Source organism: Thalassophryne amazonica, chromosome 19 (assembly GCF_902500255.1).
Source record: "Thalassophryne amazonica chromosome 19, fThaAma1.1, whole genome shotgun sequence".
Taxonomy (NCBI): Eukaryota; Metazoa; Chordata; class Actinopteri; order Batrachoidiformes; family Batrachoididae; genus Thalassophryne; species Thalassophryne amazonica.
The window spans coordinates 33,215,179-33,231,384 of record NC_047121.1 but is presented as its reverse complement, the minus strand read 5'-3'; the positions used below and the strand labels follow the sequence as shown (position 1 = coordinate 33,231,384).

Here is a 16,206-nt window from a genome sequence, read left to right as displayed (position 1 = left end):
AAATTCTTTTCACAGATGTATAACATAGGAGTATTTGTTTGTGGAGATATAAATATAGATGGATTATATATAGACTGGATTAAAAATGACTTACAAAACCGGATACAAGTTTGTTAAATTCAGGGATTGCTGCTCTTCGTATCTGGACATTGTTTGTGGGCTTCCTCAGGGTTCTGTTTTGGGACCAAAATTATTTATTTTGTACATTAATGATTTATGTAAAGTTTTGGATCTGTTTAAGGCAGTTCTGTTTGCAGATGATACAACCCTGGTTTTTCAGGAGAAAATTTGCAGAAATTATTGTCTGATTTACATACTGGAATGATAAACTTAAAGAGATGGATATCACTAAATTTGTCTAAAACTAAAATAATGTTATTTGGGAATTACAATAAAGACGTACAAATTCAGTTAAATATACAAGGGGTAATCATAGAGCATGTCAAAGAAAATAAGTTCTTAGGTGTTATTATTGATGAAAGAATTAATTGAAAAGCTCCTATTCAACATATTCAAAAGAAAGTGTCAAAAAGTATTGCAGTATTAAATAAGGTAAAGCATGTTCTTGATTGCAAAACACTTCATACTCTGTATTGTTCATTGGTTGCACCCTATTTGGCTTACTGTACTGAAGTGTGGGGTAATACTTATAAAACTACACTGCAATCATTATTTATTCTCCAAAAAAGAGCATTAAGAACAATTCACAATGTAGGTTATCAAGCTCACACCAATTCATTGTTTATTAAATCTAAAATATTAAAACTTGAACGATATGATTACGTTTAAGACTGTGCAATTAATGTATAAAGTGAAAAATAAGCAACTGCTCCTCAGAATTCAAGAATGTTTCAAGGAGAGAGAGAGGGAAAATATAATTTAAGGGGCTTGTATCATTTTGAAATTGCTGGCGCTCGGACGACCAGGAAAGGTTTCTGTGTTTCTACTTGTGGCCCAAAAATATGGAATAATCTGACGAAGTAACTCAAGCGATGTCCAAATGTCAAACGGCAATATAAGGAACTGATGTTTTCTGAATATGTGACAATTGTGTTGTGTGGGCCGCCAGAAGAGGAGGTACTGCTGGCCCACCACCAGAGGGAGCCCTGCCTGAAGTGCGGGCTTCAGGCACGAGAGGGCGCTGCCGCCACGGACACAGCCGGGAGTGACAGCTGTTACTCATTATGTCCTGACAGCTGTCACTCATTCTTCATCATCTCACTCCATAAAACCCAAACGTCATCTCCACCTCATCGCCGAGATATCGTACTTCACTGGAGGTAATGTCCTCAGCCGTTTGTGTTGCAATATATCTGTATATTGTGAGTGTTTGCAGGAGTACCAGTCCCTCTTTCTGTGGAAGCTGAGTGAGTGCAGGACGACACTCTTTTCCCCTGAGGAATCACTGCGGTACTCTTCAGCATATTGAGTGAGAGGTGGAGGTGGCATTCCCACCGTTGTTGTTACTGGGTGTACACACACCCACACTTGACTGTCTTTGTTCTTCGCCAGCAGTACCAGATCCGACAGTCGGGGACGGTGATCACCTGGGAATTCGGGACTTGGCGGCTCCAGTATTCACCAGGTTCGGTGGTGGCGGAAATCGTGTGGTTCCGGCTCTTCTCAGGACAGACGTCTTCTATCCTCGAGCCTGCCCACACGTCACCTTTGTGGATTGACTGTAATCACATTCTGAGATTGTCTGTATGTTCGTTGTGCACCTTCACAACATTAAATTGTTACTTTTTGGCTCATCTATTGACCATTCATTTGCGCCCCCTGTTGTGGGTCCGTGTCACTACACTTTCACAACAAATTGTCTGAATTCTCTGAAAATACAATTCATGTTGAAGGACTGTTAGTTAAAGTATGGACAACGAAGTTATTGATTTTGTGTATGTATATATATATATATATATAGAGAGAGAGAGAGATTATGCGATGTGTGCCTATGATGAGGAATTTGAGTTTATTGATTATTTTAAGATATCTGTGTTTTGCTGTTCTGCTCACTTTGTTTGTTTTGTGGTTTTGTTGCGATAAGTATAAGTTGCTGATGTAAAAGGGGTTGGGGTATATAAGCTTTGCTTCTACCTACACCCTTTCGGCTGCATGGGTTGACTGACTGAGAAATCAGTTCTATCTATTTTGTTTTATTTATTTTGTTGCTAAGTTCTTTTTTCCTTGAACCGAATAAACGTGAAACTTGAAACTTATATATGGACAGGTATGTGCCTTTCCAAATCATGTCCAGTCAGCTGAATTTACCCCAGATAGATTCCAATTAAGCTGAAACATCTCAAGGATGATCATTGGAAACAGGATGCACCTGAGCTTCATTTAGAGCTTCATGGTAAAGGCTGTGAATAGTTATGTACATATGATTGCTTAGTTTTTAATTTTCTAAAAAAAAAAAAAAACTTTTTTCACATTGTTATTATGGGGTATTGTGTGTAGAATTTTGAGGGTAACAAAAAAAAAAAAAAAGAATTTGATCCATTTTGGAATAAGGCTGTAGTAACAAAATGTGGAAAAAGTAAAGCGCTGTGAATACTTTCAGGATGCACTGCATCAGTCAATAAATACAAACTGTATGGCACTGCATGATAAATCTGTCTGCTGTAGGCAGTTCTCAAAAGCTGGGTGACCCTTCAAGAAGGAGAGTAATGAGGGAAGCCATCAAGACACCCATGACAAATCTGAAGGAGGTATAGGCTTCTGTGGATGTGATTGGTGAAACTCTGGATAGGACAGCTTTTGTCTGTTGCATCATCAATTATATATAGTTGTGAAGTTGAAGGGCTATTCTAAATCTGAACCTTCCATGTGCTTTCTGGAAAACTGTAACTGAAATTTCAAACCTTCTTTCATTTAAAGAAAATCCTTCTCTTCCTGTGTCACTGGTTGTGCAACACAAAAGTTACATGATGCCCCCCCCCCCCCCCCCCCTTTTTTTTTTTCAGTCACAGCCACAGAATCCTGTAACTCCTCAGAGTTGTCACAGCTGGTGGCTTCCCCATGAGTCTCCTAATTGTACAGCTCCTCACTTTTTGCAATCTGCCTATTCCAGACAGATTTACCATACAGTACTATGCTCTTTGTATTTATTAAAGCAAATGTGTGGGATTTAGTATCCTCTAGTGGTGAGGTTGTGGATGCCATTATGTCATTTCAGATCAAAGTTTGGTTTCCCTTCACTTTGTTTTGTTGCTTTTGCGTGCTTGCCTTCTCTTGTGATAAGTAATATGTACAAACCTCTAATTCACAAAAATGATGGTTCTCCAACTTGTTAGCCTAGCTGTGCTAGATATCAGTAAACATTGTCCTGGGGAACAACCACTGATTCATCTTCTTTTTTCTGCAGTCTTTAGGTCGCACGGCATAATGCAAAAGGCGGAGTAAATATGTCCCAATTGGGCTACTATATTAATATGGTGGTGCGACATGGTGGCCTCCATGAGGGGGCCCGCTCCCCTGTCGATATGAAGGCCTCATTCTGTCATGAAAACACACTGATTCATTGCTACAGGTAATTATATAGAAATGACCAGATGATGGCGAATGCAATACTCCATTTCTGCTTATAAATGCCTCTAAATCCTACACACTGTAGCTTTAATGATTGATGTCTGTAAAAGTTATAATTTACTGTAAATTCATCAATGTGCTGTTATTACCACTCATTTTGTCTTTTATTTTTCTATACAAAATCATTTTTGTTGTTGTTTAATAACAATGTGCACATTTTATTAAACATTCTGATTTTCATTCATGTGCATTTATTTCTGAATATATTTTTCAGTCTTTCTTGGAGTTCCAGTCATGCTGAGCGGGTCGGAATAACTCATGCACATAAATTAATTAAATGTCTGTATATTAAACAATGAAAAAGTCTATCATTTTCTCAGCACGGCCCATCCGGCAGCTGTTTGGTGCTCCTCGGTTGCACCCTCCTCCTTTAACTGAGGACTTTGCAATGAGCTGGCAGTCTGCTCTCTGCCCGTGACATCACTTTCCCAAACATTCACCCTTGGAAGTTTGTCCATATATGGAAGAGTGCTCAGCTTTGTTCTGCCTGCTGGGGCTATCCTGTGTCAGTATCTCTCCTGGTGTGTGTCTGTGACAGGGAGAGAGAGTCGGTTTACCTTACAAGGCTCACAGACCTACAGATGTTTAGAGGAGCTGTGATGTGACTCACCTTTCCTTCTCAATGTGACTAGAAGTCTGTCGAGTGCACGTGTGATGCAGGAAAACTGTTAGGAATGTGTCAAAAAGTGTGCAGAAAATGCAGCAGACGGACTGTCCCAGGGGGTCAGTGACACCTGAACACAAAAACACACGGCTCCACAGAATGAGGAGACAAGACCTAAAGAGAGCTCATATACATGTGCCGTGGACACAACATTAGACATCACAGGGCAAGAATGTTCAAGGATGAGGCCAAAGGAAAACCTGTTTTCCATGTTGTCCCACCTTCCACTGGACGTCATTATCAAGTCGTCTGATTGATATGAAACAGTTTTTTTTTCTGTCTGAAGCAGTTGTTTCATTCAGCGTATTGATTAAGTGGTTGATATTTGAAAGAACACAACACAGTGGAATCACAACACTCTCCAGGAATCTTTCAGTTGCGTCTTCATTTGAAAGTGACCCTGCCACAGGTACAAGCCCACTGACATTGTGGAGGACCCCTGCCTCTGGTGCTGATGCCTGTGTGGACTTCTCATCTTCTTTATACGAGGGCTGTCAGTAAAGTATAGGTCCTTTTTAAAAAAAAAAAATTAAGCTGGTTTTCAGTGAAAATTTTAACGGCTGATGAGAGATTTTGAGGTGATTCTGTCGCTTTAAGGACTCCTTAAAGCGAAGTCCTTAAAGCGACAGAATCACCTCAAAATCTCTCATCAGCCGTTAAAATTTTCACTGAAAACCAGCTTAATTTTTCGAACCGTGTCCACTTCGATGTGTCTCACAGGTTTAGAAAAAATTTTGATCAAACAAAGCGCCAGTCTCTCAGCAACTTCTCAGACAAAGGAATTCCGACGAGGGGCTGGACGACTCCTCCCACAAGGAGTGCTCACAGGCGAATGACGTCACCGACAGGCGTGGAAAAACTCATGCATGCGCATGAGGGTTCAAGCATGTCTGACGTAAAACATATGAATGAAATCCATATAGTTTTTGAAAAAATAAAAAGGACCTATACTTTATTGACAGACCTCGTATTATGTTGTTTGATTTTCTGTTTTCTGTTTCTTCAGCTTTATAAAACTTTGTAAAAACCTTGTAACTGTTAGAATGGCCTAAGCAGTGGGTCGCCCCTTTGAGTCTGGTCTGCTTGTGGTTTCTTCCTCAACATCATAAGAGGGAGTTTTTCCTTACCACTGTCGCCTGTATGCTTGCTCTACGGCAGGGGTCACCAACCCTGTTCCTGGAGGGCACCTGCCCTGCATGTTTTCTAACTCTCCCTGATCCACTTCCAGGCATTTAACTCTCAGGTGTGCTCAGGCAATCAACTACGACTGCGTTTTAGGGCCACATAGAATTTTTTTTTTTTTTAGACTTCGAGAATAAAGTCGTAATTTTAAGACTTTGAGAATAAAGTCGTAATTTTACGAGAAAAAAGTCGTAATATTATGAGAATAAAGTTGTAATTTTATGAGAATAGTCGTAATATTACGAGAATAACTTCGTAATTTTACGAGAATAAAGTCATAATATTACGAGAATAAAGTCATAATATAATATTTTGACTTTTTTCTTATAATATTACAACTTTTTTTTCGTAAAATTACGACTTTATTCTCCTAATATTACCACTTTTTTTCTTGTAATATTACGACTTTATTCTCGTAATATTACCACTTTTTTCTCGTAATATTATGACTTTATTCTCGAAGTCCAAAAAAAAAAAGAAGAAAAAAAAAAAAAAAGAAATTCAATGTGGCCCTAAAACTCTGTCGTAATCAACAGCTGGAAGACACCACTTAAAAAAAACAACAAAAAAAAAAACAGGTGTGACTTGAGTAGGTTGATGTGGAAAACATGCAGGGCAGGGGCTCTCCAGGAACAGGGTTAGTGACCCCTGCTCTAGGGATTGGTAAGGTTAGACTTTACTTGTGTGAAGCGCCTTGATGCAGTTTTGTTGTAATTTGGCACAGTATAAATAAAATAAACTGAATTGAAAATTGAACTGAATGTTTTGGTGCTTTAATGTGTGTGTGTGTGTGTGTGTGTGTGGGGGGGGGGGGGGGGGGGGGGGGGGTCATTTTCTTTCAACTTAAAGTTCACATCTTAAAAATTTCATCAGAATCTTTCACTTTTAAAGTCATCATACTATAGTTTGAGCAATATTTGTCTGTTTCCTTACTCCTCCCAAGTCCTCTGGATGATTTGCACCATACTTGATATGTGGATGGTGGTTGACCCCAGAATTTCCGTTCTTGAACGGTTTGCTAACTTTGTATGACAAAGGTCAAAACTTAGATTTTTCACTCTATGTCCACCAAATTTAGCACACATATGAAGGTTGATTCCAGAATTATACAAGATCAAATTTACTAAAGGTCAAGCATTGGGATTAATAATTTCATTCCAATTTACACCGAAGTTGGCATGCATACGGAGACGGGTTACAAAATCCCAGTGAACACAAGACATAATTTCAACATTGAAAACTGGTTATCTGTCTGAACAGCTTTTCACCCACTTTTAAACCACCGAAAATGCGGCTACATTATCACCATGTCACAAAATGCAAATTTATTTTATCAAATGGGTGATTCATTCAGTTCAAGCTTTAAACATATATAAATAGACAATGAAAAAAAACTTTCACTTTTGGACCATTTTTGAACGTCTTTTCAACGGTGGGCGTAGATGTTTTTTAAAGGTCTTTTCAATGTAAAAATGGGATTGAACAGGAAGGTGATATTTGCCAAAGGAGAATCACTGGTGCCAAGGTCATATCTGCGTGTTGACCTACTCCTCCCAGATCCTTTTGGTTATTTCTACCATACTTGATATGGTCTTGAATTAGGACCTTGTTGTTCTGGAAACAAGCACACCGCTTAGCCACCACACTGTCCTTGGTATATCAATGAAGGTTGACCCTGAAAATACCCTTGAAGAATTCATCTTTAGTAAAGGTTAAAGTCAGCTTTGCCGACAGTCACTCACTGCATCCAAGGTCATATCTGCATGTCTGTTTTTCCTTGACCTACTACTCCCAGAACTTTTTGTTGATTTCTACCAAACTTGGTATGTCAATGAAGGTTGACCCTAAAATTACCCTAAAACGATTTATTTGAACAAAGGTCAAGGTAAAACAGTTTGATTTTTCAACTCCATTTGGGCCAAATGTGGCACAAACTTAGGTGGATTCCAGAACTGCCCTGGCAACTCCAGCCAGAGGTAAATCATTTTGATGAAGGTCAGGGTCACAGGGGTCAAATGTCAGATTGCCATAGCCTTTGCTATTTTCATGCCCGTGGGTACTATTACCCAGTAGCATCTAAAAACAAAACAAACAAGACAATACACAGAGTTCCACACCAATACCTTACCTGTTAAATACTGAGTATGCCATTTAATTCCTTGCATTCCAGTGATACCAGAATTTATGGCCACGAGAGTTCTTGACGAAACTCTGTTGTACCTTTATTAATGATAAATGTCCACCAGGTGGAAATATTGTTCCATTTCAAGAACACTGAATATAGACTGATGTGGGACGCCAACAATGACCAACCTGTTGCTTATATTAGTAGATATGTGGCCTTGGCTTTATCCTTGACTAAATCACAACCCTGCCATCATGTCTAATCCATGTTTCAGTTTAACTTTTCAAGGTCACCCAAAGTGGTCATGTGGCCAAGAAGATGCTGATATGACATATTAGTTTTTCATGGTAACCATATGTGTATCTGTAATCAATTTCTTTGAGTAGCTATGCTGTGCAAATACCCGCTTTATATAAGCACTGGACCAAAATTTTGTCCTTGACTTTTAATAGATATTTCTCAAAATCATATACTTTGTCCTCGATTGATGATTAATTGTTCCACCAAGTTTGGTCTAAATTGAATCCAAACTCCTTACGTCATGTCCCTTCTTATGCTTGGTAGTAGCTGAGTGAGTGACAACAATAAAGGATTTATATTGTATGTATTCTTGCCATTTTGTACGTACAACATGGACAGAAAAACAATACCCTCTGTATATGCTACCACCATTATAACCACTCAGAGTTAACCAGTGCACATATCTCCAAGGGGAACAGTGGTATTATCAGGGAGCAGGGGTGCAGAAAAGGGGAGAATAAGGAGAAGGGGTTCATGATTGACAGGGGCCCTAAGAGGCCCTTAATACAATTATAATACTGACAAAATAATATTGGGGGGCGGGGGGAGGATTTCTTTTCATGGGCCCCAAAATCCCTGGCCGTGCCCCTGTCAAAGAGTGACTAAACATCTGTTTCATGAAATCCTACCTCTGTTGCTAATCGTACTTCTCAGGCAGGAAAGAGAGAATAACTGGAGAGACTGCAGACCTTAACTTTCAGTAGCATTTGAGATTTTACTTTTAGCATTTACTTTAGCATTTGAGATTGTACTTTTTGAGATTTTTTTTTACACAAATACGTTTAAAAACATCATCACGTTACGTGCGCCCTCTGTTGGTAAGTGGAAGCAGTGCTTAGGATAAGTGGAATGAAACTATTCTGAACACTTGGGTTTGTTTTTTCTTTATTTTGTTGAAGGTTGAAGCCTTATTTACAGACACGTCTTTTTTTTTTTTTTTTTTTTGCAGTTCTCATTCTTTTTGTTTTTTTCCCCCCCAAAACTTTAATTTACAGACACGTCGAGTTAAACAGTTTTGGATCAGTCAACCTTGGTTAAGCCGCCAAACAGACAGCAGAGGCAGCCAATTAGCTTCGAGGAGGCGGGCTCTACAGAGAGGTGGAGACCAATCAGATTTCTCCGTTGGTTATCGATTTAATTTGTTTGAAGTGAATTTTTTTTTTTGGCGACGGTCGCCTCCTCTGCCGCACAGTGACTCCTGCTGAAGAGACAGAGGAGGAGGAGGAAGAGGAGGAGGACAGTGTCAGGAGAAGAAAAGGAAGAGTTTGAAGGAGAGAGAGAGAGAGAGAGAGAGAGAGAGAGAGAAACCGGGGGTGGACCAGCAGTTTCATCCACGCAGCGTCTTGAGCGCGTGTGTGAGAGGAGACGGTGTTCTGCCACTGCACGGAGCGTCCGCGCGCACAGCTGCACGAACACTTCTGGAATATGGAACACTATGATGGAGACAACGATTATATGCACCAGGAAGACGACTGGGATCGAGACCTTCTTTTGGATCCCGCGTGGGAAAAGCAGCAGAGAAAGGTGAGCCAGTCCAGGTGCGCCTTGCCGGGTCGATTTATTTATTTTAAACACATGATCGTTTATCTCTATCGCTGATTGGTCCGATCGCTTCCGTAATCACCTGTGCGCCGCTGTCCTTTTTTTTTTTTCAAAAGTGCAGTTCTGCCGAGAAAAAAAAGGAAGGAAAGAAAGAACTTTTGTGGCATCACGTCGCGCCGATAAGCAGCAGCTGGGTCACCATCCACGCCACTGTGCGCGCGCTGGGACGCCCACTTCAGCGCAACAGATGGCAGTCGATCACTCGAGTGGGCACGCTGCGTGCGTGAGCGTGCGCAGCACCTCCAGTCATCTTGTGACGCGACGTGGAGCCGAGGATGGATTGCTTGCGAGAGTTAACAGAAAAAGCGCACTTCACGCACGGATCCCGCTTCTTTATTTCGCCGTTAAACATGTGCGTAATTCTTGTTGGCGCGCGTGCTGATCTGTGACGCGCCCCGCGTATCCACACGCGCCTCACCGAGCTGCTTATGAATGGTGTGTTTAGACGAGGGGGTGCTGCGTTTCCCTTCTTTTCTTTCGCTCCCCACACTTTTTTTTTCCTGGTTTGAAAAAAAGGGGGAAGAAAAGCGCTGTGGAATCTGAGTAAGCGCTGTGTGGTTTGGGCTGGGCTTGGATGGGAGCAAGCGTGCCCAAAAATGGTAATAATCGGCCCCTCTCTCGCCGCTGTTGGAAAACTTTCCCCCCAGTTTCTCTCCCTTCTGCATTGCTCGACTCCTCGTTTCCTGGATTATGTCACAGCGGGTCAGGCTGCTACCTGCCCAAAGGTTAAAAAGTGTCAGAGTTGTGCAGAGGAGTCCTGCAGCAGGACCTCACGGCACTGCCATGTATGAAAACCACTCACACACCAGAACCAGTTCGTTTTTTTTTTTTTTTACGGAAGGAGCCAGGACAGAGTAAACATGATTATATGCTGGTGCCTTTCCACAAGGTCTGTGATAAAAGCCTCTGTTGACACGTGATGAGTGTGTGTGTGTGTGTGTGTGTGTGCACAAACGGCTCCACGGCTATTCGCAGGGTGCCTGCCACTGCTGAGACTGACCCATTCTGGAATTTTGCACATTTGGGCTGGTAAATTGAAGGACGCATTTTAAAAAAATGAAAAAGAAAAGAATGAAGTTACACTAAGTGGTGATGCAGATTTCATTTTGGCAGATTCCAAAACACAGGATGAGATGTTGATATCCTTGTGCAAGCGCACACAGACAGATATCTGGTGGACTTGTTGGTGGATTGCAGACTTGGAGAAGATTGGGAGAAAGTTGAATTTATAATGGCGCGCATCATCAGTTCTCCTCTGGCTTATGACATGTTTTGGCTTTCAACACACCCTCACCAGAGGCGGCCAACTACAGGCTGATCAGACCTGAGCTTGCGTCCCATGCCAAATTAGCCATGAGCGTAGCCTTGTTGGCAAATGGCAGACATCTCATGGGACTATGCGTGGCAGGGGTATAAAATTATTTGTAACATTCATTCTAAAGGCTTTTTTCCAGAGAGAGAGAGAGACACACTACAAAGGTCACCCACAGTGGGACTCAAACTTGGGAATATTGCACACCGTATTCTGCGGCATGTGGTAGACCCCTTAACTTGTTAGTCATGAGAGCCAGGGCAGCACTTTGCAACCGAAGACTTTGCTGTTGACAACACGACTGATAACTGAGGCAGTTAACTGCAAAGCCCACGTGTCTAGCCTTCTAAATTGAACAAGCAGAAGGGAAAGTTTCTGTGTCTAAGTTAACAACTTGACACACCACAGCTAATGCCCGTAAAACGAGAATGAACTCTAACTGAGGCTAAGCATCCCCTGCCAGGGATTTGGACCACGGCACTCAACTGACCTGCTGTTGGCTTGATCAGTGCTAGTGTCTAGTTCTACCTTGATGCTGGCCTATGGGTGAGCAAGGCCTGTACTGTTTTGGTGAGCCCAGCTGGGCTCATTTGATGGCAGTGTGTGTAACCCAAACAAAACGGGCCTGCTTCCCTCAAAGGGCCAGTGAAGTAGGCCTTGGTCACTTATCAGCACATAGGCTCGTTTCACTTGCAGGCTTGGCCAGCCAGTTCAAAACTTGATCACTCTGGTAGCCAAGTTAAGGTATATTCATTTAATTATTTCTGTGTCGCTGATCTAACCACACCATCACATTAGGATTTGGGTAAATGGAATATCGGAAGTTCTGTTTTCAAATGTTAAACCAAATATTGTTTATTTGTTGTTGTTGTTGTTGTTGGCTTTAATGTGGTTGGTTAGGGTAAGGGATACAGCCAGTTGACTGGCACATACACACACACACACACACATGCTCTACAGCTTTCCAGGGATAATAAATTCCAATAATCATTCAGTGAAGTGGGTGGTCCTTAGAGGGTCTTGGTCAGCAGTGTGTTATGAAGGGCAAACATGGGTCAGGTTTTTCTTCTACCTTTTCACAGGTTTCTGGAAACTCTAATGAAAAACTGTCAGAAAATTTAACTTTACAGTGGTAACAGCTAAAAATGACATTTTGTAACCACTGAGGCTCGACAGCAGATCTTGGGCTTGAATTCATTTTTCAATGAATTTCATTTATGTAGCGCCAAATCACAACAAAACTGTCTCAAGGCGCTTCACACAAGTATGCTCTAACCTACCAACCCCTAGATCAAGCACACAGGCGACAGTGGTAAGGGGAAAAACTCCCTCTGATTATTTGAGGCAGAAACCTCAAGCAGATCAGACTCAAAGGGGTGACCTTCTGCTTGGGCCATGCTACTGACACAATTGACAATACAAATATGCATGAAATTTTGGGAGTCCATGATGTATAGGATAGGAGGCTTGCAGAAGAAGACACCCACTGCCATCTCTGGGTGGAGCCGCACCTCAAACAGAGAGAAAAAACAGAAACAGGCGGCAGAAAGATGACAAATAAGGTGTAATTTGTCAGCATTAAGGTGACAAATTATACCTTGTGGAATTACTGCGAGACCCCAAGTCTCTATTTGATCACAGTCAACATTTCTTCCTGAAAATGACTACAGACGGCATCTTGACCCCCATGCATGAACGGGCCTCTTGAGTTTTATCAACAGGTCAGCAAATGTGTTCAAGAAGAGTTACCTAAGTGTCAGAATGAGCTGAATACTTATCTTGGGGCTGGCTGATATGGCTAAAAATTGATATTGTGGGATGGTAATGGTATATATCATCAGATCTTTGTTTGAAGATTTCAGCATAAAGGATTCTGAAGCAGTAAAGTACTGCTATGGCAGCTATTGCTCATCTGTGTTACTGGGACATATTTAATATAATATGGATGGGTTTTCAAGCATTTATTCTGTAACACTGGAATAAATGGAAACAGACAATACAAAAACCTCTGCTCCAGCCTACACACACTGTACAACACTCGAATTACAAAATAGACTAATGATCTTTGGTTACTGTGTTGCAGGAATAGGCCTGCATAGTATTAAAACAGGGCTCTTATGGTGCTGTTGCTTTTTAAAGTTTCTTTTTCCAACTCAGCAAAGGTGCCCAAATTCTTTCCTTTGAAGGGCCATTAATTAAACTGGATGGAGAACTATTGGCCAGAAATAATCTTGTGTGAATTACATGTATACACCAGCATTACAATTTAATGCATATCTATCTATAAAGCAAGAAACGTCTGTGTGTGGGTATGTAGCTCACCTATCTCTCTGACTGTTTTTCATATCAACTTCAAGCTTTCAGATATGTCTTGTGCATTGCACGATGATGTGCATCCTTTATTATGAAAATTTTGGTGATTAATTTTCAAAACCTTTATTTTGAAACCTTTATTTTGATTAACATTGTAACGTTTGTACTTCCAAGATGATATGGCTCGTTGATATTACTTGTAGCAAAGTTAAACATCATCAGATAGTTCATGTTGCTCATACTGTTTCACAATAAAATGTTTAATGCCAGCATCCCAGCAAATACTTTTACCGACTTAGATTAACTTGATACTTGACAACACTGAGGAGACATTAGTTAAAATCCGGTCCCACTGTTGGTACAATGTTTCATTAAGTACATAAGCTGAATAAAATATTTTATTAAATGGCTGCAGACACTATGTGTGCTCTGATTGGCTGATTACCGGTCGGATATTTTCCCATATCGGACCGGTTACCACGACAATCGCTTTGAAACGCGTATTTTCATTACAAACCAGGAAGATGAAAACACGATTAGAAAAATCAAGTCGGACATAAATGTACTCCATAAATATCTAAACAGCGTTGGGAAAAACACAGATTGAAAGCTTACGAGTTAACGACTGGACCATCTGTTAAGCTAATGGAGGTGAAGAAAGGGAACGGGTCTGACTACGAGCACATCACCATCAGCAGCACCTTTCATATTTGCGCGATACTGTAAGTTTGCGTGTTTATATGTAAAATAGCCATATATTAAACAAATTATTAACCTCGCTTGCTTGGTCTGTATGGGGATGTCAGACCTCTGAGTTTTTCGCACGGACTGTGCGCTAACCCCTTGGTCTGATATTTCCCTGTACAGACCTTTCGCTCTGTTAATAATCCTTTAATATTTTCCCACAATTTGCACAACGTTTCATTAAGTACATAAACTGAATAAAATCTTATATTTGCTGTGAGTTCAAGTTTAAATAAACTGTATTCAGGAGGTGGGGTACTGATTTGCTGTTTCAAATATTCTAAATGTTCTGTTTAATTTTGTCTGACTTTTCCAATAACCTGTTTAATAGGAATCCTTTTATTTTCATATAATTGATAATAAAACTGTTTTTTTTTAAATATGAAATAGTATATTCAAATTATACTACAACATAAGTATGCCTCTTTCTACATCCCACCTTCAAACACAGCCTTGTACGACCATCCATGAGAAATTTACTTTGCTCCCAATTTTCTATAGGAATACAAACTTCCTGCGAACACTGCACTAGTTTTATAGAAAACTAACATTCCAAATCGAAGCTACATGTTCAAGATAATAAGATTAAAAAACTACTCTTTACCCTTCCAAAGACTAGTTGATTAATTTTCAGAGAATTTGTCGACTGCTGTGACACGCCAAAACAGGCACGAGGACCATATGTGGCCTGCGGGCGCACGTTGTGTAGCCCTGCTTAGACATGTTGCAGCCACAAAACAGGAGAAGAAACTTGCACTGCAGTGTGATGTTGATGTATTTTTATGCTTTACAACGTAACTGTCATGAAGCAATCGAGAAGTGTTGATTTTCTTTGATTAACTGCTTTGTCTTAGTGGAAGACGGTCGCTCTGTCCATTGACACCGTAACTTGACCACCCCTACGTTCCTTCTGTCGCACACTGTTGGGCTGTTGTCACAATTTAAACAAGTAAAAAAACAAACAAACAAAAAAACAGGAGAAGCCAAAAGAAATAAATTTCTTTCTTGGTAGAGGTCTCACAGACTGGACGCTGCTCTGCTCTGATGTTTTCCGCTTTGTTTGCTCGCACAGACAAGAAAACGTTAGCTTGGCATCATCAAAATCCATATCACATGACAAATTCACATTTAGCATTTATACCTCTAAAAACCTGACAAATGCCTGTGATCTTGTTGGTCGAGAAGGAAAACGTGGCCCCTGACAGGCCCTCTCAGCCCTGAAGGAGACTAAACTGTCACACATGCTTCCACATGCATATGTGCACAGACACAACCACAGCCCACATTCCTCGCAGGCAGGTTTCAGCAGTCGGCTCTGCTACTGATGAACAGATATGTGAAGTGTTTCCATGTTTTCTGTATCATTTTCTTTCAAACAAAGCAGTATTTTGCAAATAGTAGAACATCATGTTCGTACAGACAAATGTCAGTTGTTGTATGTGTGTAACTACTGCTGCATCATTTTGTAGCCTGAAGATTTAAAACCAGCTGGGACAGAAGGGTGGTGAAGTAATTTGTTTTTTATGTAACCGTAAATCCATTTGATTTCATGACTTATTTGTACAGTGAGAGAAAAAAGGCACCATGGTGATCAAAGTACTCTTTTGATGGTTTCCATTTCGCAGCACTCCATGACGCACACGGGCGCAGCATGTCGGTGGTTGCTTGAAATTTTTTGAATCCGCTGCAAGTCTTAACCTGACCCCTGAGCACTGAGGAGCTGGTCTCATCTCACTGTGGAATCTTAATGTCTTTGCAGCCCCAGGTGTCTGCACGGTGCACTGAGCCCGTGCAACTCTTACACGTTTCCTGATAATAGTTTTTCTTTTTTCTTACGTCCTGCAGTGGTTTCAGAGGGTATTGTCTGGGATAAATGGTGAACTGGTCTGTTAAACCTGGGTGGATTGGGTCTGATTTGTCCTTATAAGGGTATGAGAGAGCTGTCAGTCAGCTCGGCCTGTAAACCTCTCACTTCTCGTCTCCCACGCCCTGATCTCTGTTTCCAAACACTCCCAAACCCACACCCACATTCCCCTGCTCAGACTGTACTTGCCACGTTAGATAAGATCATCTGATTTCACCATTTGCTCATTTTTGCCAAAGGCTTTGTCTGGTCTTGTAACTGCATTTTCTGAGTTCTGAGGGAACGAAAACAGATTAATTATATATCCGTGTCACCTACTGGCCAAAGAGATGGATTTTTACACCTGCATGTGATGCTGTGATGGAGCCATCATCTTTGCTTGTCTTTTTGTGTGTATATGTGGTGTACACTACAAATCTGTTTTGATCCAGTTTACATTAAATCTGGTGAAATGGTTGAAGGTGATCCTGGTTATAATAGCTTAAGAAGTACTGGTCAAAGGGCAAGATAAC

General features: G+C 40.9%; 1 protein-coding gene across 5 annotated transcripts in view; it reads left to right on the top strand.

Moving 5' to 3' along the window:
* Positions 1–9,089: 9,089 nt before the first annotated feature.
* Positions 9,090–16,206, top strand: part of actn1 (actinin, alpha 1) — a 103,226-nt gene continuing 96,109 nt past the window's right edge. For 2 of the 5 annotated variants that reach the window (XM_034194997.1, XM_034194993.1), the window contains exon 1: positions 9,090–9,383. In XM_034194997.1, coding sequence (XP_034050888.1) covers positions 9,285–9,383 — 99 coding nt within the window. In that variant the 5' untranslated portion in view covers positions 9,090–9,284. The remainder of the gene's footprint in view (positions 9,384–16,206) is intronic. The other 3 variants (XM_034194992.1, XM_034194994.1, XM_034194996.1) reach the window with 2 other exon arrangements.